The 25,083-nt window shown below is 35.5% G+C and overlaps 2 protein-coding genes across 2 annotated transcripts; both read right to left on the bottom strand.

Moving 5' to 3' along the window:
* Positions 1-4,028: 4,028 nt before the first annotated feature.
* On the bottom strand, positions 4,029-6,316 carry LOC115440970 (trypsin, alkaline C-like). Its single transcript, XM_030165512.2, has 4 exons — positions 6,181-6,316; positions 5,310-5,955; positions 4,827-5,082; positions 4,029-4,399 (listed from the first exon to the last, which is right to left on the bottom strand). Exons 1-4 carry the CDS (start codon positions 6,218-6,220, stop codon positions 4,091-4,093), a joined length of 1,251 nt encoding a protein of 416 aa, XP_030021372.2. The 5' UTR covers positions 6,221-6,316; the 3' UTR covers positions 4,029-4,090.
* A 10,743-nt stretch (positions 6,317-17,059) lies between these two features.
* On the bottom strand, positions 17,060-21,231 carry LOC115440926 (trypsin, alkaline A-like). The gene is made up of 5 exons (XM_030165444.2): positions 21,091-21,231; positions 19,917-20,091; positions 18,827-19,082; positions 17,562-17,967; positions 17,060-17,530 (listed from the first exon to the last, which is right to left on the bottom strand). The coding sequence occupies exons 1-4, from the start codon at positions 21,125-21,127 to the stop codon at positions 17,656-17,658; spliced, it is 780 nt and encodes a 259-aa protein (XP_030021304.1). The 5' UTR covers positions 21,128-21,231; the 3' UTR covers positions 17,060-17,530; positions 17,562-17,655.
* Positions 21,232-25,083: the final 3,852 nt, after the last annotated feature.

Here is a 25,083-nt window from a genome sequence, read left to right as displayed (position 1 = left end):
AAATGTTACTATTTTACGGATTTTATCACGGTTTTTGTATCGTAATTTTAAAGTAGTGATATTGTAACTTTGACTTTTCGGATGATCACCACCTCAGTCTGCCCCGTGACCATGAATGCTGTCTTCGAAACGTCGGGAGAAAATTGTAATATAAAAACCGCGTTAAAATCCGTGAAATAGTTTTATTTTAATGTCTAACATTTGCATAAGTTTAAGAAATCATTGTGATATTAGGTTTTCCTCAAAAAATTAACTCAAAATAATTTGTCAAATAGAACGCAAATGTCATTTTAGGCAAAATCAAGAAAGTAGTATATTCGGTGTCAGCGAAACGAGATCCGCCAGGATCAGTTAAACATTTTTTTTATATTTATTATAGTTTTGATTTTTTGATAAACTTTCAATATACCTAATAGTTATAAACAAATATGAACTTTATGACATGAAATCAAAGCTCAATTCACACACTATTGTGACACTAAACATCGTAAATAAATATTTTTCGTTTATTGTTAGTTCGCTGCAAATTTCAGTAATATCTATAGTAATATTTATAGTAATATCTAGTAAGATATTACTATAAATAAGTATCGCATTTGTTACATGACTTGGGTAAGAAACCGAAAATATTTTTTATCGCGTTTCTCTTGTTATAAACATAATTACCACACATCACGATGTAAAGGTAACTAATTTGAAGTCATATGAACCCTACATAATTTATATAATACAGGGTCATTTTGTCATTGCGTTACTTAATGAAACAACATACTCGTCTTCACTTTTGCTGACATTGTGCCAAAAATCATACATTAATAAAGAATATTTTCACAAAAAATCCTGGTTTTAGTATTCAGTTTTTTACCATTTTGTATTTTAATGCGAATATGGCGTGTGCATGAGTGTATTTCTGACTGAAAGTATGATGTCGGTGCGACGAATTCTCTTACAGTAGTACCTAATGGCATGAGGGCGCGTAAAATAAAAATACTTTTTATTAGAGTGCGTTCGGCTAATTTCGGATGGTTTTTCGGTGTGATGCGAGGAGTCTCGAAAATATATTTTTTCTCAAAAAATATTCAAGCGACACCAACATTTTATACATGAAACTGGTTATTATTAATGCTACTTTATGTGATAATTTAATCATTTTCCAATTCTCTCTGTGTAAGCTTAAAAATAGATGATAATATCTGTATAGAAATTTAAAACCCTTAGAAAAGATCGGACCTTCGCGAGGTAAGTTCGGACTCCATTCTAATAACGCTTCTAATGCTAGTTGTATGATAAGGTCCACAAAATCAAACAGAAGTCTTAAAAATGTTAAGAAGAGCGAAATCCACCTTTTTTTGTTTCAATGCACATAGCGCACCTGTTCTTGGTCGTAGCATCAACTGTGGTATATAGGGTGGGGCAAAAAGAGACAGCGTAGCCGCGTACATAGCTTAAACTAAAAAATAAGCATAGATTCGTGGTATTTTTTCGTTATACGATCTCACCCTGTATCCGATTTTAACCGAATGCACTATAATATTTATTTTGTTTGAAACTTACACTTTTTTATTTTACATCTACGGCTCAAATAACTTATTGTAAAGTTTTATTTACACGTAGATAAATATCTGGTTTCCGATGGTGGTTTCATTTAATAACGCAATGTAAAATGACTTTGTATAACTATTACATACTACTAGACATAATATTGCTAGCAGTACGATAGCGGCCACAGTACAAAGCCCGCGATAGTGTCCCACTATAAACGCGGGAGATAATAAAAATATAAAAATCCGCGAAAGAATGCGAAAACTAGTTTTAGTTCAATGTCTAACATTCGCGTAAACATAAGAAATCTAATTTTGTGACTGTTTTGATAACTTGATTCTTGAAGGTAAATAGATAAGATACTCAATTATTACGATACAAAAAAAAATCAGGAGGTATACATTTATTTGAAGTAATTAAATAATATGATTCATAGCTCAATAATTTAAGATTTCTCACCATTGAGATTTGTTTGTATCTTTTATTTATTTTTTTATATTCGCCCGGAGAGCGATCACCCTACACTGGGTTTTAAAACCCGCCGTAGTGACCGCCTACCCATATTAGTGTGTCGCATTCTGGGATCGGTCTGTGTAATGTGTATATCCGGTTCCAACAGGCCGGCATAATTATATCGACTGCAAAGAGGTACTCTCTTGGGCTTCGAGTCGTCCTGGCAGAGTTGCACAGCAAAATGTGCGTGATTAGGGAGTGAAAGCAAACAAAATTTTCAGTAGAATACCAACTTATACTTATATATCTAATATATTTTATTATTTCTAATATATTTGACTGCCTCGGTGGCGTAGTTGTATTGCATGCGCGGTACAATAGCGCTCTGAGGTCCTGGGTTCGAATCCCGGGTCGGGCAAAGTGATATTTGGGTTTTTTCTGCTCAGTATCAGCCCGGAGTCTGGAATTTGTGCCCGATATGGCGATAGGCTCGCCCCCTATCACATCATGGGACGGAACATACTTGGCGAAAAGTGGGTGCCTTAGTTGCGCCTCTGCATACCCCTTCGGGGATAAATGCGTGATGTTATGTATGTATGTATATTTGATGTCAGAACACAACCATAACAAGACAGCACACAGCGCTTAGTAACAACCATTGACGAATATTCTATAGACACGAACGTCCATATAAATTATTTGTTCATAATCTGGAGTTAGAACTAAAGTGGGCTGCAGCGCTAAAACATCAAACGTCGTCTAACCAAACTATTAAAACATGCAGCGCTAAAGCGCTTTAAATAGCTGTAAATTTTGACACCTTACTCAAGTCAGTTTGAATGGATTGCAGTTTAATTCAGTTGAACGCAGTGAATGTTCGGAATGCCACACCTAGGACGTAGTACACAAATGCCGAATGCCACACTTACCATATATCAATGGTAACAACAGTACATTGTTAATCATTCTAAATACAATAACTCAAATACTATTATGCCAGTTCCCATAGTATTATAAAAAGGCCTTGCGTTTGCCCATACAACCTCAACATACTCATCTCTCGCTTGTCGACATTCTATTGGACCCCACTCTACTTAACCATCAGGTGCAGCTAATTTGTACGTTCACGTATAAAAAAAAATATGTCGAGCAGGCAGCAGGCTGCTGAAGAGGTCAGGCAGGCTTCTAAAGATTTCAGAATTTAATGAGTGTGATAGTAGGAAGGCTTCCAATAACATCAGGAATACTGCTGATGATGCTCCGTATTGTTTCTAGAACATTCACCCAGTTAATTCCTGGAATAATTTCGTTGATTTCGGCTTTAATGACAGTTATGTTACTAATGCTGTATACACCTGTAAAGGTTTATTACCTAGTATAAGAAAATTCATTGTAAGACTATCATCCCAGTTAATATCAAGTAGGGAGTTCTAGGGAGAAAAGGAATGGTGGGCCATGCTTCAAAAACATTAAATCATGTGTATTGTTAAAGGTCCCTCTTTCGATTCAGGTATGCTTGAATCAGAATCTAAATCCAGTTTCAATCAATAAATAACTGTCGATATAACTATTTATATTGGTTTCGTAAATTATTATCTGTTCTCGTAAAGGTTTTCAAAGATGTTTTTATGTCTACGTCTTTTGTTGATCTTTAAAATATCTTAAGCCGTTTCCAGTAATCGAGGCGAGCTGAAGTCTTTAAAATTTTACCTGAAATGACGATCAAAGCCACGAGCAGATGAAGCGCCATCTTGCCGTCCGACTGTAACTGACTTGACGGCGCTCATAATATTAGCCCTGTATTATACAACTGTCTCACTGTTGGGCACGGGCCTGCTCTACTACTGAGAAGGATTAGGCCTTATTCCACGACGCTGGCCTAGTGCGGATTAGTAGACTTCACACACCCGTGAAAATTCCTATAGAGAATTTCTCAGGGATGCAGGTTTCCTCACGATGTTTTCCTATACCGTTAAAGCAAGCGATAATTCACAAAGAATACGTTTAAGAGTAGGTTTAAGACATAATACATATTTTAGAAATTGATAGTAATAATTTATTAAATAATTTTCAATAAATAATACGTTTATCACAATTAGACGGCAGTGTTCACGATCCAGGTGGTGTAAGAGCTGACAGAGGTGGCGACGACGGGGTATTCGTCACGGAGGAAGTAGCGACCGAAGCTCAGTACTCCGACCAAGGTGCCGTCGTAGTAGAGAGGACCTCCAGCGTCCCTCAGGTCGGCCATACGGCCTCCAGAGCGCGCGCGGCCGGCGCAAATCATGTTGTGGGAGACGGTAATCGGAACGACGAACTGAGAGAATTTGTTTGCACACTGCCAGTGGTCGACCACGTATAAATCGGAGCGGTGCAGATCGCGGTTGGAGATGGTTTTGCCTTGCTGTTGATCGAAATAAACAGTTAGTTGTTATAAAGCATATTTGATACTATGGTTATAAGTTCAATGTTTAAAAGAGTTGATATGTAATCTAGATAAGTGAAAATGAAATTTGGCACATAAACAACCAATATTTAGGATTAACATGTAGGCTACTTTTTATACTGTAAAAATATGCCGTTGCACTTTTACTTTGAGAATGGCCTTCCCGTAAATGAAATTCCATGTAACATTAAATTTATTATAATTCTTAACACTGTTTTTAGACCACATAGTTCAAATCAGTGTATCCGAAAGTGTTAAATTCTACACATGAGGTCTTTTGTATGTAGATGAGCACAAAATAAGGATTTTTAGAAATTCAGATGATTAGTCTCTAAGATACCATTGAGAATCCCAAGGGGCTATGTTATAAAAAAACTCTACTTACAGCAGTGGAACCCCATCCTGCGTTGACTACGCGGACGCCAGCAGGGAAGAATACACCCTGGCTAGTGATTCCAACACGTTGAATGTTAGGGCCGTAGTGAATGACACCCAAAACTCTGACGACAGCAATATCACCGTCGAAACCGTTGTCACCAAAGCTAGGGTGAGGGATTGCGTAGCTGACGGGGTAGACCACACCGTCACCACCACGGCTGTTAGCGCCAGCCCTGATACGGCGGATGCGGGGGTCGTACAGGCTAGAAAAGAAAATTTAAGTATGAATCCAGGTGACAACGAAAGCTGAACAAACACAAGATCACAAACAAACCTTGTTTCAATTATTGTTCGAGATTTAACTATTGACATTTATGCTTGCAATATTTAATAGAGTAGTGAGACTATAATAATTATGTTAGAAATTCTATTTTAAATTATTACTTTTAAAATCTTTAGTCATCATTAATATTATTGCAATACGACTTACCGGCCAGAGACGCAGCGAGCAGCAGTTAGGACGTAACCAGTGTTCAAGATGCTACCAGTACAGCCCATAAGCCAGATGCTGCTGTAACCAACCTCAATCTGCACAAGACTGGGGTGTTGGCTGATGTGGCTAATTACACCAGGGTCGCGCTCGATCTCAGGGAGGAGATCGATGATTGCGGGCCAGTCGATATCAGGAAGGTTTTCAATGATCCCAGGGAGATTGCCAATAATGTCGGGTAGATTGGCGATAATTTCGGGAAGATTGGCAACGATGTCGGGCAAGTTTTCGATTACAGAAGGCCAGTCGATGTCAGGCAAGTGGTCAAGAATAGCGTCCCAGTTAATGTTTTCAATGATCTCGGGGAGGTTCCCAATGACGTCGGGCAAGCTACCGATGAGGTCGGGCAGGCTCCCAATGATTTCAGGGAGGTCGCCGGGAAGATTTTCGATGATAGCAGGAAGATTTCCAATAATTGCAGGAAGATTGTTGATGACGTTCTGTATCGTTTCTAGAACATTGGCCCATTCAATTCCTGCAACGATTTCTTGGATGCTGGCGACAAGGCCAGGTATGGCGGCAACAATATTATCCCAATTGATGTCCAGTAGGGACTTCTCGGGGGAAAAGGAATTGTGGGCAGTCCCTGAAAAACAAAAACATTGAGTATCATCTAAAACGTCTTTGTTTAAAGTATACGGGGATATCAGTATCAAAATCCGGGTGTGTGAATAAATAATAGACAAAATATATTGGATTTGTAAATCATTAGCTTCTTGTACTGATATTCATTAATGTTTTTATGAAACTGAATCATTGTTTATGTTTTTAAACGCAATATTGTAAAAAATTGGAAAGGGTATAATATTACCTGCAAGGAGAACCAAAGCCACGAGCAAATGAAGCGCCATCTTGACGTTGTGCACTGACACTACTGACTTGACACCGCTCACTTACATCTATATATACCAATTCTGTTTATGCCGTTTTATCTCTATTGTCATAATAATTATCAATGGCATATAAAAATATCATATACTATCATTAGGTAAATTTTAAAATGATCGACATTTGGGATTCTGTTTCGTGGTGCGAAATCCATCGTTATAATGATTATGTGGCAGACTACGCTGGGGTTGTAATAGTTAGTAGATGCAGTACCAATCTTCTTTCGGTTGGATTTGTGTACGTAAAATGAACTTATCAATTTATTCATTACATAATTGTTTTTCTAAATTCCACTTTTGTAAAGAATGTATGTGTAGACTTCTTTATACCCACTGATTCGGCGTTTTCACCCAGTTTTGCAACTTACTAGTAGAACAGGACCGCCGAGAAGCTGTCAACTTGACACTAAACATATTATGTAATAGCGGCAATATCCCAATATTCCGTTTTTATAAAACTACCCAACAAGTTACCCGATACCTTCGCAACATGTTTCAGTACTAAAACTAGATAATTGCTTCTTTGAATTTGCACATTTTTTTTTTAAGTAGATGGTTTAACAATCAAATCTCTAATGCCATCGACTCGACTAAACAAAGATAAGATATTCAATTGCTACGCACACAAAACCGAATATTTCTATCTAGTTTAACCTAGCACCAACATATTCTTCTTAAATAAATACTCGGCATAATACGTATATAATTATTTATGTGGATCAGCCAGAGAGCCGATTGTAATAATAGAACTAGATTCCTTCTACAGAATTCTAATTAAAGTTGCGTTGTAAAAAAATAGAACCATCACAATAAAAATAATAAGAAAAACAAAATGTGCCTTAAGTAATTTTTAATCCATTTTAGCACCTGTGAGGATATAAAAGATTTCTGTTATCACGCACACTGTGTTTATCATAATTGACGATATTTATGAAGATTCCACTACCTTTGCTTTTCCCAAATTCTTGCAAAGTTTTGGATTGCTTTTATGAAGCTTTGTTTCCATGCAGCCGTGCAGGAGAATAACACCTATCAGCTACGATGTATCTTCAGATTCGTACAAAATGTGTTTGAGTATTTACCCTGATCGCAAACATGAAATCCATAGTCACTCGTACCAATTAAAGTTTACGTAAAGTAACTATACAAATAATTCTTTTCTTAGGGTTGCTAATTAAGTGTATCCCGGAGAGAGGTTTTTGCAGGATGGGCAGTTAGGTCACCCAGGGCGCTAGACCTTATGGGTTTCCTACAGGTCCCAAGGGATTAATCTCGATGCATTTAATTTTACTTGAGTCGAATATCAGTCAAACTTACTGGAGATAGCCTTCGCTACATTATGATGTATAATAATAGCAGCATCTGATGGAACTGTTATGTGTTTTGAATGCATTAATCTCGATGCATTCAGTTTGACTTAAACCGATCGTCAGTCAACATTGACTGGAGATAGCCCTCGATATACAATATTGTATTGCAAAATCTGATTTAACTATAGTGTGTTTTAAATGCAATATTTATATGACGATAAAAACGCCCGCCCATGGCGCCCGTTAGTGATCTATTTATTTACTATGTTACACCAATGACACGCCACAATACAATATAACGATATTTAAATAAATGAGAATTTTTACAATATGAAATGCTTTAACAGGTGTATACAACATTTAGAAGTTTCAGAGCAAGAACGTTGACGGATTATTATTTTTATAAACTAGGTAAAAGGGCAAGGAAATCTCGTGGTAATTGATTACTGCTGCTAAAAAAAATAACTTTTTTCGGCATGGTCCTTCGTTAACGCAAAAAAAAAAAAATTGTATTTGGCTCCAATCACTACGGTCTTCACATACTGAAAATAGGTTCTAAAAGACATTTTAAGACGAATAAAAAATGGAAAAAGCATATTTTTGTAATGAAAAAAGGCCCCAAACGAGTGGCACTTATTGAACACCTCACGATTGAGTGCGTGACCTTTTAAAGAAGATTGATGGGGCGAGTGATCAGAACGCCGGAGCGCAATAACAAAATTGTTATTAACGTCAGTTTCTTATAAAAGATGAACCGTATCAGCATCTGGCCCTTCCTGTTCTAGAAAAAATATACGTTAGCATTTTCAAAATAATACAAAATTTATACGTCAGCATTAAATCAAAAGCTTTCTAAAAACGATAAAATATTTCATGAAATTGTATAAGTAAGGAGGTTTGCTTGAAGATTTCTTATAACTAGATGTTAAAGAGATGCCGCCGCTTGAATTTCCGAAAGAAATGTTTGTAGTCTATTATTTCTGCATTTGTACGTGAAGATTTCCTTTGGGTCGTAGTAATAGCTGAAACTCAGTTTTCTCCTCTAGTGCGATATCAGCTGAGAAGCTGTCAAAGTAAAGTCAGCTTTCTAAGATCATCACTCGTCACTATTTTAATATATTTTTTAAAATAAATAAAAAATAAAATAAACTGTTTTATTCATCACGTAGGCAAATAAGTTGCACTTATGATAAGTCAAGGTACATGGGATTAAATATTACTTAAATAAAGTCGCTTATACAACTAAAGACAATTTATATTGGACGTAAAATAAATGAAAAGCTATAAAGTAAACAAAGAAAGATTTTAACATGCATGAATGCGGTTTACAAAACCTTCTAATGATAGTTTGATTCTAATAAATTATACATAAAGGAAAGCTGACAGGAATCTTATATGGACCATTCGTCTCTCCGGTAAAATATTATTATGAAAAGTTTCCTCTCCGATGATAAAAATAAACGAAACGACTGTCAAACAGTATTGGTACCTCTAAAAACTTCGACCTTTGTCATGAGACAGAAGTCGGAGCCATAATACCTTTTCACAATTGATAAGGTTGATAGAAAACAAAAAATGTATGGAGATAACATGTCCTAATGATAAATCTATTGGATATGTCATTCTCATACAAAACGTGAGCAATGAGGCTTGTTAAAAGAAATTTGATGCCGTAGCCGTCTTCATAGACTGAAGTCACTTAATGGCTGTTATTTAAACTGACTAATACGCTGAACTAGAAGACGTAGGCTTGCAAACGATAGCTTGCGTTGTAGTTTCTGCATTGCTTATTATTGTAAGAAATAACAGCTCATGTGATAGGACCCATTCGTTTCATTTTTATTTATTTACAACTTGTAAACGAAGCCAGTTGGCTTATCTAGTTGTAAACGTCCTCGAGGTTAAAATTCCTTCTTAGTTCATTATTTTATGTCCCGCTGGTATGGAGGCATTTGGACAATTAATATTCCCAACTCCTCCCTATCTTTCTATTTGATTAATTTCTTTACGGGAGAGACAAATTAGTGTTCCCTGACACTCTGAGTTTCACCGTTCGGTGTCATAAACTGCGTGCCACTGCTGATCCTGGTTTAGGTATAAGAGATGTAGTGGTAGGTGTGAGGGTGGGGAAGACGATCAACAAACTGTAGCTTGGCAATAAGGGAGTTAAAGATTACCAAGAAAATTTTAAAAAGACAATTGCAAGCAATTTTTACCAAACAAAAAATATTGATTACATAAAACGTATCTCCCCTAGTGATTCGTTCTAGAAAATTCGTTTCGGAAATCCATTAATCTTTGTGGAATTTAATAAACAATCTTCATACTTATCATTACGTCGAAGATCAGGCCACAATCGTAAGTTACTTACCCAATTATAAACATTAGGTAACAGTTACGAACATTTGGTCTGATAAGCTACTGAATGTGACAACGAGCGTATTTATGACAAATTGTTTTATGATAATGGCAATCAATAGTTTATATGCAATTTAGAGATATGTGGTTTCTATGATTTCCGTAAATTTAAGCATCCTTTCCAAAATAAATTTATCCCTATTTCAATTGGTCACGCCATCACGCGTGAACGGCTGGATCGATTTCACAATTTTTTTTTATTGTTGTGTTTTTTATTGTCAGGAATAGGTTCTTATGAAAGAAAAAAATCAAAAAATTGCGCGGAAAATTAAAAAATTTAAGTAAACTTAACGAAAATATTAATTTTATATAACTGTCAATTGTTTGAAATAACTGTCAGCGATTGACAGAATGTGCGCTGCAAATTCATAGTTAAGACAGGACAACGTCTGTCGGGTCAACTAGTCATCAATAAAGTCCAAAAAATATAAAATAAAGTTTGTAAGCTGTGATTATTTCACTGCACCCGATCGTACTCTATGAAATGTTTTATAGTTATTAAGTTATATTTTTCTTACTCTGATTCATGAACTGTACAGGTATAACATAAAAATTGGCCAATTACAGTAATTAATAAATCGTCGACAAGTTCTATTGAAAAATATGATTTCAAAATAAAAAGCTATTGTATTTGTCTTATCAAAGTTCTGTACCATAACACCACTAAACAAAATCCTATCTATTTTATCAGGCTCCATCGTATTAGTAATTAAAGATTTTTAACCTACACCTTATCAATGAATTATAATATTAGATTTTTGTTTACTTCCGCATGCTAACGACATCTATTATTTAATCTAAAAAAAAATATTCTGCCTCAGTGGAGCTGTATTGCGTGGTTAAAAACAAAGAAATAATTAAGAGATATTGGGTTATTCTATTGAGTATCGGTCCGGAGACTGGAATTTGTGCCCGAAATTGCGAAGTTGGTGCCTTAGTTGCACCTCTGCCTGCCTCTCTTGGGATAAATGCGTGATGTGTGTGTATTTTAAACTGAATAAATTTACGAACTATTGTTATAAATACAGATGCTACTATTATAAAAATCTGTTGCATTTCTGACTTCAATGCCAACGTTGCCGTTGGCAATAGGTTTGCAGGGTAGAAAGACCGAGGTTCATTTTTAGCGAAGAAAAACATTGTGAGTACCTTTAGATTTACCAGACTGTCCGTAAATATTTTGAAGCTATGAAGTCTGAAAACCCGCTCGAGGTCACTTTGCGATCGAAAAGTTCAACTCTTTGAAGGTATCATGTATTTATTCTTTAAGACAATACAGGCAGTCCATTACAAATATGCAATTAAAAAAAAAAACAATTAAAATAAACTGTACAATGTACATGATTATTCAATTAAACTATACCTACAATGAAATATTATTTCAAAATATAACCAAGTATATAACCAAATATATAAGTAATGAAAAAAATTACGTAAGTAATCGCTACGCGGCTCCACTTATCTGTAGCTTTACAGCTTAACAAAAAGTAGATTAAAATAAGAGGGATCAACAATACGTCAGCTGACCCATTTTATTTCACAATAAGATACTATTTCTGATGTGGTTTGTACCTATCAGTATATAGGTTTTTCCCGACATTGGGTCCCGTTGTTGATGTCTCATCCTCCCAGTGACCGTCCTGAGACATGGTTATAACCCGTTAGTGTTTGCCCTTAACATAGGCGCAATATTTTCAAGGGTTGCAAGCGCCTCACCAAAAGTCCGGTGTGTTTGTATAAGCCAGCCTTTGCCAGACAAACAAACGTAGTGTCATGTTAAAAAAAAAAGAAAAGAGAGTCGACATTGGGATCCATAACGAGATCTCCTATTTTATGAACTCTTGGATTAATTATAGCATGCTGGTGGTAGGATATTTATTTCCGCCCAGATAGCGACCATCGTCAACAAGGTATAAAACCCGCCACATTCCGCCACGCGTTCCGGGATCAGCCTGAGTAATAATAATAATAATAATATCAGCCCTGTATTATATACTTGCCCACTGCTGAGCACGGGCCTCCTCTACTACTGAGAGGGATTAGGCCTTAGTCCACCACGCTGGCCTAGTGCGGGTTAGAAATTCCTATAGAGAACTTCTCAGATGCCGAAAGTCATAGGTGTGCGCCCTTGGGATTTGAACCTGCGGACATTCGTCTCGGCAGTCCGTTCCACACCCAACTAGGCTATCGCCGCTATAGCCTGAGTATTTACGTTTAAACAGGCCGCCATTATCCTATCAACTGGTGAGGGATAGCAGTCGACACTATTTTGATTCCACTTTGTTTACCATCAGGTGCTTTGAGGTTACATTGCCGTGGTCGAGAAAAAAATCAAATTTAGGTTTGTCTGAACGAATATTTCCAGTAAATGAATAGGTACGCAAAGTGCATTGTATGCAGATGGGATTTTACGGGCAGGCAGTGAAGGAATTGTAGTTTGTACGTGGTTAAATTTGAAAACAGTTGTATATAAAAGTATATTGGAAAATTACACGCTTACAGTTACACATCACATAGAGTAGAGGACGGAGAGAGAGCAGCGCTCTCCGTGGCAAAAATAAACATTATATTAGGCTGCGTTCAATTAATACGTACAGGTAGATCTTGGCTCAAGAAAAACAAAATCGAGACACAAAATGTAATAGTGTATACTCTACCGCTATTTCATATCAAGGCTTAACAAAAGATAGTATCTCTTCTTTCTTTTCTCTGTCCTAATTTCCTGTTTATGACAGGAATGGAGGTTGAGACATTTCGTTTCAGTGAATTATATTACGCCATAATGAATTCTTATGTTTACACGAATGTTAGACATTGAAATAAAACTATTTATCGGATTTTATCGTGGTTTTTTATATTGTAATTTCTTCTTGACGTTTCCAGGACTTTGGAGCTTTCGTGTTCACGTGCGGACTGGAGTTTTCGTCGTCTGAAAAGTCAGTTACAATATACATTACTTACATTTTACATTTTTTTTTTGCTGTTGACGGTCCTATCTACGCAGAGGGAGGTCACAAGACGACAAACGTGGGAGATAATTATAATATAAAATCTGGTAAAATATTTTTATTTCAATATATTACGCCACATCACCACTGTAATATCATCAAGAGATGAGCATGGTTAAAAAATGGACTGCAAGAAGCGATACATTTAGCAGTGTTAAAATATTTTACGGGATAGAGACAACAACAAATTTAATTCACAAATAACTTCGGTATCTTTTTCAATAATCTTTATGTTCGTAGATTGTATAATACCTAGATTTATTGATGTAAACATATGTACGGTGGTTTTCCAGAGACTTTCCTAAACCGATTAGATAATTTATCAAATTCGTTAATACACAAATACGTCAGAAAGATGTTTGTAACTAAAATTATTAAATTGAATTGGAGAGATTATAAGAATTATTTCTAGAAACTCTTACATAATATAATGTAGTAGATATGGTATTGCAGTTTCTAACATCAAGCCAGAAGCCTAGAATAGATTTTTTTTTATCATACACCCAGCCTTTCGAATAAATTATATTTTACTTGCCATGTGCATAATATTTAAAGGACTTAAACTTAACTAGTAAAAATTAAAAAGAAATATATATCACTTTCGATAGGGGACTCTACCACTTTCACTAAAAATCAAATGAAATTATTTTGTTGTAAGCATAGATAGTTTATAATAATAATAATAATAATAATGCATTTATTTGTTGAATACTGTAAAAAGTTGTTACATGTAATTAATTAGCTCATAGTATTCTGCCGTTTTCAGCGTACAAATATTTTCATTAAAACTTTTCATGAAAGAAATCATTTACAGAATAATAACATTTATCAAGAAGGAACTTAAATAATTTACATTTGAATATATTAAATTTAAGAATTTTGAAATCATCGGGTAATTTATTATAGATATATATTGCCATACAGTATACATTGTTTGAAAATAATTTTATCTTCTGTTTTGGGACATATAATTTGTAACGTTTGCGACTTGGTCTGCGTACAACATCATTATGCATATCAAATAATTTTATATTCTTATGTACAAAGTTTACAGGTGTTATTAAAATACATATTGTTCATAATGTTTTGTTGTTGCGTCAGCGTACAAATATATTAGTTTTATGTATAGATATCCAAATATCCTTTTTGTCGTCGCTTACAATAAACAATTAGTGTACAAATTTTCTTGCTTAGAACCATTAATTAAACTTTCATTTAGTCTGTCCGCCTAAATAAAGCATTTTACTCAGTTGGTAGGTAAACTGGGTGTACAATATATGTATATGGTAGTTATTAGTGTCAATAAGTATTCTATTTGATCATTTGCCATATACATTGATGGAATATAAATAAATAATAAAGAATCTGGATTTGTGCTCACGTAGAGCAAAATAGTTTCGACCTTTTTATTTAGAAGCCATTCAGTCTGAATATTTCATTGAAGCATGCTAAAAATTTGATTTTGAGTTAAATAAATTATCCAGTTTAGATTGCATTTGGTTTTTGATGGCGTATTTATAGCGGTTCAATTATCGTGGTGAGGTCTCAGTTTTCATTCACGGATTGTAAGAATTAGGTTTTTCTGCTTAACTTCAGCACTAACTCTGAAATTGTGCTCGGTAAATGAAAATATGTGTGTATTTGTGAATTATCGCTTGCTTTAACGGTGAAGGAAAACATCGTGAGGAAACCTGAGAAGTTCTCTATAGGAATTTTGAGGATGTGTGAAGTCTACCAATCCGCACTAGGCCGGCGGGGTAGACTAAGGCCTAATCCCTCTCAGTAGTAGAGGAGGCCCGTGCTCAGCAGTGGGACAGTGTATAATACAGGGGTGATGATGATGATGAGTGGAAATATACCCTACATTAATTGGATCGATGGATGGATATAAACTACATTGGATCTTAGATAGCTGGTCTAATTTTGTTGAGATTACATCTATCTCTCCAAAAAGGGAAAATTATATGAAATTATTTTTTATATAGCATGGTCAAAAATTCGAATAAATTCATGACTGTCTCCGTGCAGCTGTTTTGAATGCGCGATACGACACCGCTCCGTGGTCCCAGGTTCAAATCACGAAACGGGCAAAGTGATATCGTGTTATTCTCCTCAATATCAGCCCGGGGTCTGGAATTTGTGTCTTGTATTTTTGTTGCATGTAATAAGTTTGGTATTTAGATAATTCCATTAAGAGATTAGTATTTATATTGACCGTTTTATTGCCTCATTTCCTTTCTAGATACTTTTAATACAGCGGAAATAAATATGACATATAAGACAATTGTACTTCTTAATTTATTGATCAAAACAACTACATACATACATAACATCACGCATTTATCCCCGAAGCGGTATGCAGAGGCGCAACTAGGGCACCCACTTTTCGCCAAGTATGTTCCGTCCCATGATGTGATAGGGGGCGAGCCTATCGCCATATCGGGCACAAATTCCAGACTCCGGGCTGATACTGAGCAGAAAAACCCAAATATCACTTTGCCCGACCCGGGATTCGAACCCAGGACCTCAGAGCGCTATTGTACCGGACATGCAATACAACTACGCCACCGAGGCATCAAAACAACTACCGTTTAAATTATGCTAAGGTACCGATAAGTTATCAAATATCTTGTAATCTTTGTCATAAAATAGCTGTAAATTTTATTATTTTTAATTGTTAATGCTGATAATATAGAGGTTATTTGAATGCAACCTAAAATTCGTATGCATTATTAATCTGTCTGTTTATATCACTGAAATGTAGGTCGCCTTTAAAGCTAGTTATAGTGCGGATTTAGTTTAGGTATTTTTTAGGACCAGTCGCTGGCTTGATGTCTTCCATCTCTGGGAGATATTGATTGCGTGTGTATGTCTGTGTTTTATAAGCAAAATCAATCTCATATCTCGGCTAAATCATCTAGAAAAACTAACTCCAAGTACCTATACAAACGGTTTTCCAAAGTTATTACTGGTCTAGTTATGAAAAACTGCAAGCAAAATTTGGTTCCATAAAACAAATTACACTGTTAACGCTTATTCAAATGGTTGGTATGATATGCAATATATGCTTTTTATATTCGTATAGGTGTTTCCAGTAAGTAAGTGTAAGCGTTGTTAAAATATAGTGTTTTTAATTTAACATTATCATGACCTGTAGAAGTACGTAAAAACAATTTTATTATGAAATTACCTATCCAATTTTAAAACCCCTGGTTCGAAAAGATATTAAATGACGAAGCGCTAAGTTTTTGAAGAAATCAATGCCATAGGTAAACTTAATATTTTACAAATATATATTTAATTAAATATTAAATATTCGAACAAAGCTATGTGATCAACAGCGTAGATCACAGCGCCATCTGTTTTTGTTGGACAAATAATGTACGAGTTTATATCGCCATCTAGCAGTGAATATTAGAATTTTTCTGGCAAATCTGTAGCAATAATTGTTGATACGATTGGAAACTAAAATATAATATAGGTATGAAATACCATGAGCCAGAAAAATATCCTGGAATAAAATGGTGTACAGAGCGATCGTATTTCGGTAAATATATTATGTGCTATTCTGTGACAAATAAATAACTTTCCTTTTTTCTTGTCTTTATATTTCGAAACTTCATGTAAAATAAAAAATCGGTATGCCGTCGGTCGGTCTTCCTATTTGAGTTGCGGGAGTGTATAATAATTTTATTATTATCTTATAGCCCTATCTTAATCAATTTTCATAGAGTGAGACGTGTCCAGACTCCAGACAAGCATTGTCCAGAAATTATTTAATTAACTATTTGGTACAACGCATATTACGAATTAGATTAATAAGTACTTAGAACGTAATACAAATATTTTTTTCAGCGAAGTTTTTTATATTTTTTTTAGCCATTATACTGCACTAGATAGTCATCATCATCGTTCATCAACACCACACCGATGTGTGGTACGCCTTCATCAGTAAACCTTTTTTACGCTAAATGGATTGTTGTCTTCTCTTTTTAAACTAGTAAATAAATTAAAAAGAATAAACTTTGTAGGAACAATTTTATCGTAAATGAAATAAAAAAGCGAAATACTTACAATATATTTATTGAGGTTTTATTAAATAAATAATTCAATTAATTTAAAAAGCGATCTTTATGCTCATAATGGGTCTTAAAAAAACACGTTGGAAAGATTTTTACAAATAGTTATTGCGAGTCGTGGCGTCTGAATAAAATCACATACTTATATCATTCGTAGTTCAAACCATCATAAAGGAAAAACAAAAGTCGGCAGTTAATTACACCAATTTATTGAAAGAGCAAGTTAGCGACAGAACCCTGGATAGACGATAAAGATGATGCTCTAATAAGCCAAAAATAACTGATTACTTAAGCCAACATAGCCGAGAAAAACCTACCTATCTTTTTCTATTCGTGTATTACATTTAGGCTTTCATTAAACAGCAGACAGAGAGGGACAGCGACGTGACGCCATGTTAAGTCAAATATTATACCACAAAATATTGCATTAACTATAATAGTTATTCAGAGATGTCGACTAGCTCAAATTGGCTTTGGTTCGGAATATACTTACGCTATTATATCCACTCTCAATTGATGGTAGACTTAGGGTATTTCAATCATAGTCAAGTACAAATAAAGTATTGTTATGAGCAACCAGAATTTTAATCAATAGCAACCGACACAATCCAGTTGGAATATGATCCAATGTTAGTGGCGACAGCGGGGTGCTTGTCATTCGCTTGAGATTTGCCGAAGGAGAGAAGTCCGACCAGGGTATTTTCGTAGAACAGGGGAGCACCAATATCCCTGCCATCGAAGTCTCTACCGGTGTCGTACTGTCGGCCCACGCAGATCATGTTCTCCGTGATGATCTCAGGCTCCTCTAGGACTTGGAAGTGTTCCATGCATTTCTCGTAGTTGTGGGTGACGAGGTCTAGCCTGTGAAGCTGGTTGTTGGATGACTCGCCGCCTTGCTGGAAAATGTAATTGAGGATATGAATGATGTTTTTTCTATTCCACTAACAATAAAGAACCTTGTTGATAATTGTATAGATATGTTACAATTCGCTTAGACTCGTCAATCGTTAACACCCGTGATCCCAATTATTACTAAATTATTTAAAAATCAATGCTGTGATAAAAAGTCTATTTCCCAGTGCTTTTGGCATGACAGCCTCCTAAATGCGTAGGTATATCCCCCCGAAGCAAATGCTTGTGCGCTTGGTCTGTACACCGAATTCAAACCTATGCACCACACCCTGCAGTCAACAACGGAGGATACATGCGAATAGGATACTGGAATCCCCCAGCTTAGCGACTACAGTGGCCTGCAGGAAAATTAGGAGGAAGATATCTGTGAAAGCGAAGTGTGGGGGGAGGAAAAGGTACACTCTTTGGATGGGCGGAGGGGGCAAACCAGGAAATGTTGGCAAGCCATCATAGGCCTCGATGTGTATATGAGGTATACACAAAAAATATAAATGTTCCCAGTGCATTCGACGTGAAGACGGAACGCACCAAAATTACTCAGGGGTGTATTATATAGTTAACCATGCTGGTCTGGTACGAATTGGCGGACTTCACACACCCTCAAAATGCCTATAGAGAACTTTTCACGTTTGCTGGTTTCCTAACGATGTTTTCCTTCACCATTAAAGCAAGCGATAAATAACAAAGAATACACATGACTCTAGGAAAGTCAGAGGTGCGTGCTCTTGGGTATTGAACCTATACATATTCCTCTCTATTTCTTACTGCTCTTAAAATAACTTGGTTGTTCAACCTGCGGACATTAGTCTCTATGCCTTTACTGCTATTAAAATAACAACTTACAATAGTACTGCCCCATCCGAGTGCTGTCACTGTCAGGTAGGAAGGCAAGTATATTCCCTGGCCCAAGATAAGGGTTTGCTGAATGTCGCTGCCCAGTTTCAAATTGGACTGCAAGCGGACCACGCTCAGATCCCCATCTTTGCCCAGGATGCCGAAATCCGGGTAGTTGTACTCTATTAGTACATAAACTACTTGTCCATTTTCGTATCGGTTAGTCGCCCCAGCTCTGATACGCCGGTTCGTGCGGTCGTAGTAACTGGAATTATATTTTTTTATTATAAGTATATTATTGAATTTGCTATCTCCCATCTATAAGCCATAGATAAATTAGGAGTATATATTAAAAGTAATACATAATAAGCCTTACTTATAAAAATTTCGTAAAGCTATGCTTAGTTAAAACACAAATTTACTCGATCAGCTGTAAGTCAAAACCCGCTATCTTGACTCTTAATTAGGTTTAAACTAGGACCCGGTAATGATTTTGTCAGATATTTAAACAATTCTTAACCATCTCTTAACGCTCAAACAAGTTTATAAATAAGATTGAATTATGTTTAACATAAAATTAAAGTTATATAAACACGTATGACACGTAAATAGAAGTAGTAAAGAACTGAGCTCTGTTCATTTTCAGAATTTTCCTATCAGAAAGTTTAATGAGGAACATCTCATTTATTATAAACGTAGGAGGTTATTGATCGACTTTACAAACCTACTTTTCGAAATTCCTATGTAAAACTGTTGATTTCCAAAGATTTGTCAATTATTTTCCTTGCATCAATACTGGCTACAATTAATGAATTAGTAAAGGTTACCAGTATTGGATTTTTATAAAGTCGTTTGGCCGCGGCCTAGACCTCTAGATTGTAGACTAGGTGGTGACCTAGAGCGCGGTATAAAATATTTTCTTGGTCCTGCAAAATAGGCTCCAGGAAGCGGGACATACGAGACGACACAAACCAACCTTTACTAATGCAAAGTATAAATCCGGCGCTACACGTTACATCAAAAAGTTAAAGTGCCAATGTAGACTAAAAATCTAGAACTTTGTCATGATGACTGTCCACTTATGTTACATGATACTAACCTTCCAGAGAAGCAGTAGGCGTTGGACAATATGTGGTAGTTAGTGATGACTGCGCCAGCGCACTGCTGGACCCAGGTGCCCAGAACTCCTACTTCGACCTGGACGACGGAAGGGTGCTCCTGTATTGTTACTGGAGTGCCTAGGTCCTGTGAGCTCAGCGCTGGAGAGCTGATAGCTGGAAAATAAGTTATTTTTGGTCAGTACTCGTTGGACTTGAAGTTTTTGGAGGGCGAAAAACAGAAAATCAACTATCAAGACGTTTGATCACAGTCTCCCACGAATATCCTTACTGTTTTAGAAATAGTGCGCATTCCTCATATTAAGGGTAGGATTTTGTGCTGAATTCTGGATACTTTTATTAGAACCAATGTAAATTGTATTGTATATACGGTGATTGATAATTTGATAAAAATTGCTTCCTATTTGGTAAAAACAAGGCTCTATAACGATTTTTCAGAGAGTGCTGTGAGGACCTTAGCCTATCAATTCTTATTAATTTTACAAATGCAAAAGATTGTGATGTTTCGATATTCCGTAGTAGTAAATGCAAAATCAGCTGAATAGATTTGGATGTTCCGCACACAGATTTTATAGTTTCAAGATTAATATCAGGGCACCACAGGTATTTTTATACAGCAAACTTTTATTACGGGAGAAAGTGTTCACGACTTAAAAGCAGATTAAATGTACAGCATTTTTTCGCGGAAAAATAACGCGCTATCGCTACCACCGCTTGGAGGGTGAGTGGAACGATTATGTTGATTTCACCGGTCTTTCGGCCCAATGTCGACACTCGGGAGTATTGCATCATCCGAGCGAGCATTGAACCGAGTCCCTAACCCCTGTATACCATACACCGGCATAACAAATAAAACCCGCGGTGCTCTTTTTCAGCGCAAACGGGACGGCCCCAGGGTATCTTGTTGCAATAAAATAGCTGCTCAGAACCGTTCCTGCGTGATACCGCATTGCTGCACCATTCTAAAACATGGAATGACTGACTAGGAAAATAAAGCATTGCTTTAAAGACGCCTATTTGCTTTTTCGTTTTAAACTTACAGTTGCCAGTATTAGAAATTTGTTTGATTAATACAACGCGGTGCAGTTTTTTATTTAACTGGTCAGGCTAATCAAGATATATCAGTTACACGCCAATGATAATGAAATACCTTACCTGCCACCAGCAACACAATCCAGCTTGCTCGCACCATTTTCTTGGTTCCACGGACAGTAGCGTGGTACAGAAGCGATAAACACTTTTATACTAGTATTAAAGGTATTACGTTTATTATTTTATCGATGATTATAATATTTATTGCCAAGCCTCCTGATAGAAAGCGGTTTGGTGTACATTTGACGGTGTTAAGGGGCTGCGCAGACGGTGATAGTTGTACTGCAAGAACCAAAATGGTAGCAATTCCTCCGTCGAGGCATTTCTTTTGCGCTCAGTCTCCACGCTCAATGCACTCTCATGGGCGGGAGGACATTTGACGCGGCTTCAGGCACACAGTCCAACGTGTATAGATCAGTGGTGTAAAGTTACATTGAGGCTTATAGGGCTCGTGAACATTTCCTCTCTTTTTCCCCTTCGCTCACCCTAAATGAGTTCGGATTCTTCCTGCAATTCCCTCAAGAGCACGCATCTATGACTTTTCTAAAATTATATGTGTATTTTTTTTTAATTATCGCTTGTTTTAACGATCAAGGAAAACATCGTGAGGAAAATTCCTGAGAAGATATCTAAAGTATTTTAAAGATGTGTTAAATCTGCCAACTCATACTACGCCGTCATGGTGGACTAATCTTAATCCTCAGTAGTAGAGGTTCATGCTCTGCAGAGAGCAGTTTATAATACAAGGCTGATTATCATTTAAGTAGTAAGAGATCAACACCTTTCCGTGAATTGTCTCCACACAACAATGAAGGTATCAAGGCAAGTGGAAGACATGGATAGATATTTGTTTAAACTTTGGCAACGTTGATGATTATATTGTATACGTACCTTTATAAGCATCAAATTGTTGAATGGGTGTGTGTTATCCACGTGAACGTCAACATTATGTACATGATATAATACCTTGTTTTTATTTTATCTATAATGACAGTAGTAAAAATTCTGACGTGTAAACTCTGCTTGAGATTATTCTTTTTAGGGTCCATCTATAAATTACGTCACAAGAATTATGATTTTTTAAGTTTCTTTGTCATATAGGGCCCCCTTGGTGTATAACAATTCAGATATTTTGAGTGATACTTTTAGATATTTTGTAAGTGTTAAAGATCAATTCTTATGCTTACTTAAAGGTATTAGTTATCTAAGACATTAAACAGTATAGTACGTAAGCAAAATAGTGTTTTATGAATATTTGAAATCAACACATTTTTCTCCGTACTTTGAACCGAGCCAAAATCTTTCGAAAACAAAAATGTCGCTGAAGTAAATTGGTCTGCCAATAAAAATTTATATTACTTCGCTAATAACCTTTTGTATAAACTTAAATAGTTATAATTACTAAATAGATTTTCTTTTTATGTAACACTTTTACATACATAAGAATAAGATAAGCGCCCGGTAATTTATCTCATTCATATTCAATTAGGTAATATAAATATTTATAATTTTATCTGATTGAAACATCGGTTCTAGTTTAGAACTTGGACATTCGTAACTCATTAGGATAACCTGGTAATATAATATTTGTGAATTTTGTAATTAATTAATCTATTTGATTAATAACTTTTATTTTATGATTGATAACTGTCCCATGTTATCTGTAATTGATAACAAATTTAGTTAATATGTGTTATAGTTGTAATATATCTGCATTATGCATGCTAATCACGTGGTGATTGATTTTTTAAGAGAGGTGGGGCACAAATCTCCTAGTAGTGAAAGGTAACCATTGCCCATTCGCATGGAATGGTTCAAATCATTGTCTAGGTTGAGCCTGTGCTCCACGTGCTTAAAAACAAGTACGTCGTAATTGTAATAATCTTGCTAATATTATAAATATGTTTGTGATGTTTCCAGATGGTTGGATGTTGGTATGTTAATTAAAAGTAAACGCAGCAATCGCTAAACGCAATTGGATGAAAATTGATATACGGATAGAGGACCTCCTAGATTATATAGAATACTTTTTATCCCCGTAATTTGCTCACGTGGGATATATTTAAATTTTTTAATCTGGTTTTTGATACTTATACTTATTGTTTTTTCTCATCTTAGTATGAGTCTAGAATTTGTGCCCGATATGGCAATAAACTCGCCCACTGTCTAATGGGTACACATGGCGAAAAGTGTTTGCACCAGTTGCGCCTCTGTCTACCCCGAGGAGGGCAAAAGGCGTGTGTATATGATAAAGTAAATTTTTCTTTAGTGTGATATTTTTAGTAACGCCATCTAGAACTTTTATGAGGTACTTCTTAAAACATACGTTACTTGCGTACAATAAAATATCTTAACTACGTTGTATTTCTTTAGATGGCGTAAAAACTATGTTTAATTTATTGAATTTACTATTCTGTTAGTTATAATATGGAAAATATTTTAACATGTTATCATGTGGTTGTTAAATAAATATTCAACCAAAATTAATTTTATTTCACGTTTAGGCAGCCTCTTGATAGCAGGCGGAAAATTGACAATAAATAATCTAATGACAATGAAGGCTCGGTGTTATTCTCAGAATGTGTCATTGTTCTGAGGGCTCGATCAATGACTAAATATAAAGAGGACAGGCCTCAAAAGTTAGCTATCGCCCGAAATTAATAATGTATCTACTATCCAAGACTGAAACCTATCTTAGATTGCCGACTATCTTTCGATTGGTCTCCTATCGGCATGCCAATATCTTAACTCGCCTATCCTTGCTTGCCTTCAACGATAGATCGCTGGCAATCCTTTCAAGATGCGTTCCCTCCTGACCATTCCATTTTATGCAGAATATTCCATTCGTAAAAAAAAATACTTTTTGTATTTTCCATACAAACTATTCGTTTCAATATTTGCCTAATTGCGAAAAATAAGAATTGGAGTAATAAAAAATATTTTATGTATTTTAGCCCTCAATAGAAACAATTAATAATTAGTACATGTCATATTTAAGATACAAACTTTTTAATTACTTTCAAAATGGAACGTGAGTAATTTGGTTGCTAACATATTTTGACACTGAAGTTTAATAACATTGTTCATAATATATTAATAAATCTTTAAAGGATTTAGTTTTTAGTATGAAGTACGCAGTAAACTCGGTGCCATATAATAATAATTGGACTCTGTACACATTATCCAGTGTTATGTAACAAATTACAATTCCGTTATACATAATTGTTGCATAACTTTAACCGTTTATGCAGCGCACGTAACGGAAGCTCTCAAAAGTAATCAATTTTAGCCGTTTTTGGTCCCATTGGTCATAGTGTGATGATATACATATACCCTATAATAGCCATCCTCAATAAATGGGCTATCCAACACTACAAGAATTTTCAATTCGAACCGGAAGTTCCTGAGACCAGCGCGTTCAAACGAACATAGTCTTCAGCTTTATATAATAGTATAGATAATGTATAGAAATTTTGTCTGTTTCTATGTTTTAACTTTCAACTAATAAAATTATGTTAATTTGTAATTATTATTTTGAATTACAAATGTAGATAAGCAATAAAATAAATAGCAGTGATTGTAAAGGTATTTTATTTTACTAAGTAAAGAAGTTATTTGTTAATGCTGTTCTTTCTCCAACATCTTGATTCTCTATATTGTTCTCATAATTAATAATATCAGCAGTTGATAATTCCACTTCAGTTGGAATTTCCTCTAGCCTGTGATTCCGACAAATATTGTGCAAAACTGCAGTTACAATTATTATTGTTTGAACTTTAGGTAAAGATAAACGCAATGTCAATGCAATCACAGGGAAGCGACGTTTCCATCTACCAAATGTCCTGTAAAAGATCATATAAATATTTCCTATTCCTCAGCAAAAGTTGATGGAATGGAGAAACACCATAGTTCCTGAAAAACGATACAATTGCCCCTTGTTTTGTACCTATCTAATAGTTCGGTAGGTACGGTATTTTTTGTAAATAATGTCAAAAATTATTTACCTTGTACATAGAAGTAACACGAATATACGAGATCAGTTTAACTAACACTGAT

The sequence above is a fragment of the Manduca sexta genome, chromosome 6, assembly GCF_014839805.1.
Source record: "Manduca sexta isolate Smith_Timp_Sample1 chromosome 6, JHU_Msex_v1.0, whole genome shotgun sequence".
NCBI lineage: Eukaryota > Metazoa > Arthropoda > Insecta > Lepidoptera > Sphingidae > Manduca > Manduca sexta.
Note: the sequence above shows the minus strand (reverse complement) of the source record. Positions and strands in the feature narration are given on the sequence as shown.

Coding starts and splice junctions, on each gene's coding strand:
- LOC115440970 (XM_030165512.2), bottom strand. CDS start 6,220: ATGGCGCTTCATTTGCTCGTGGCTTTGGTTCTCCTTGCAG. Junction 5,956..6,180: donor GGCTTTGGTTCTCCTTGCAG/GTAATATTATAC, acceptor TTTGTTTTTCAG/GGACTGCCCACAATTCCTTT. Junction 5,083..5,309: donor GCTCGCTGCGTCTCTGGCCG/GTAAGTCGTATT, acceptor TTTCTTTTCTAG/CCTGTACGACCCCCGCATCC.
- LOC115440926 (XM_030165444.2), bottom strand. CDS start 21,127: ATGGTGCGAGCAAGCTGGATTGTGTTGCTGGTGGCAG. Junction 19,083..19,916: donor GCCTACTGCTTCTCTGGAAG/GTTAGTATCATG, acceptor ATATAATTCCAG/TTACTACGACCGCACGAACC. Junction 17,968..18,826: donor TCGGATGGGGCAGTACTATT/GTAAGTTGTTAT, acceptor TACATTTTCCAG/CAAGGCGGCGAGTCATCCAA.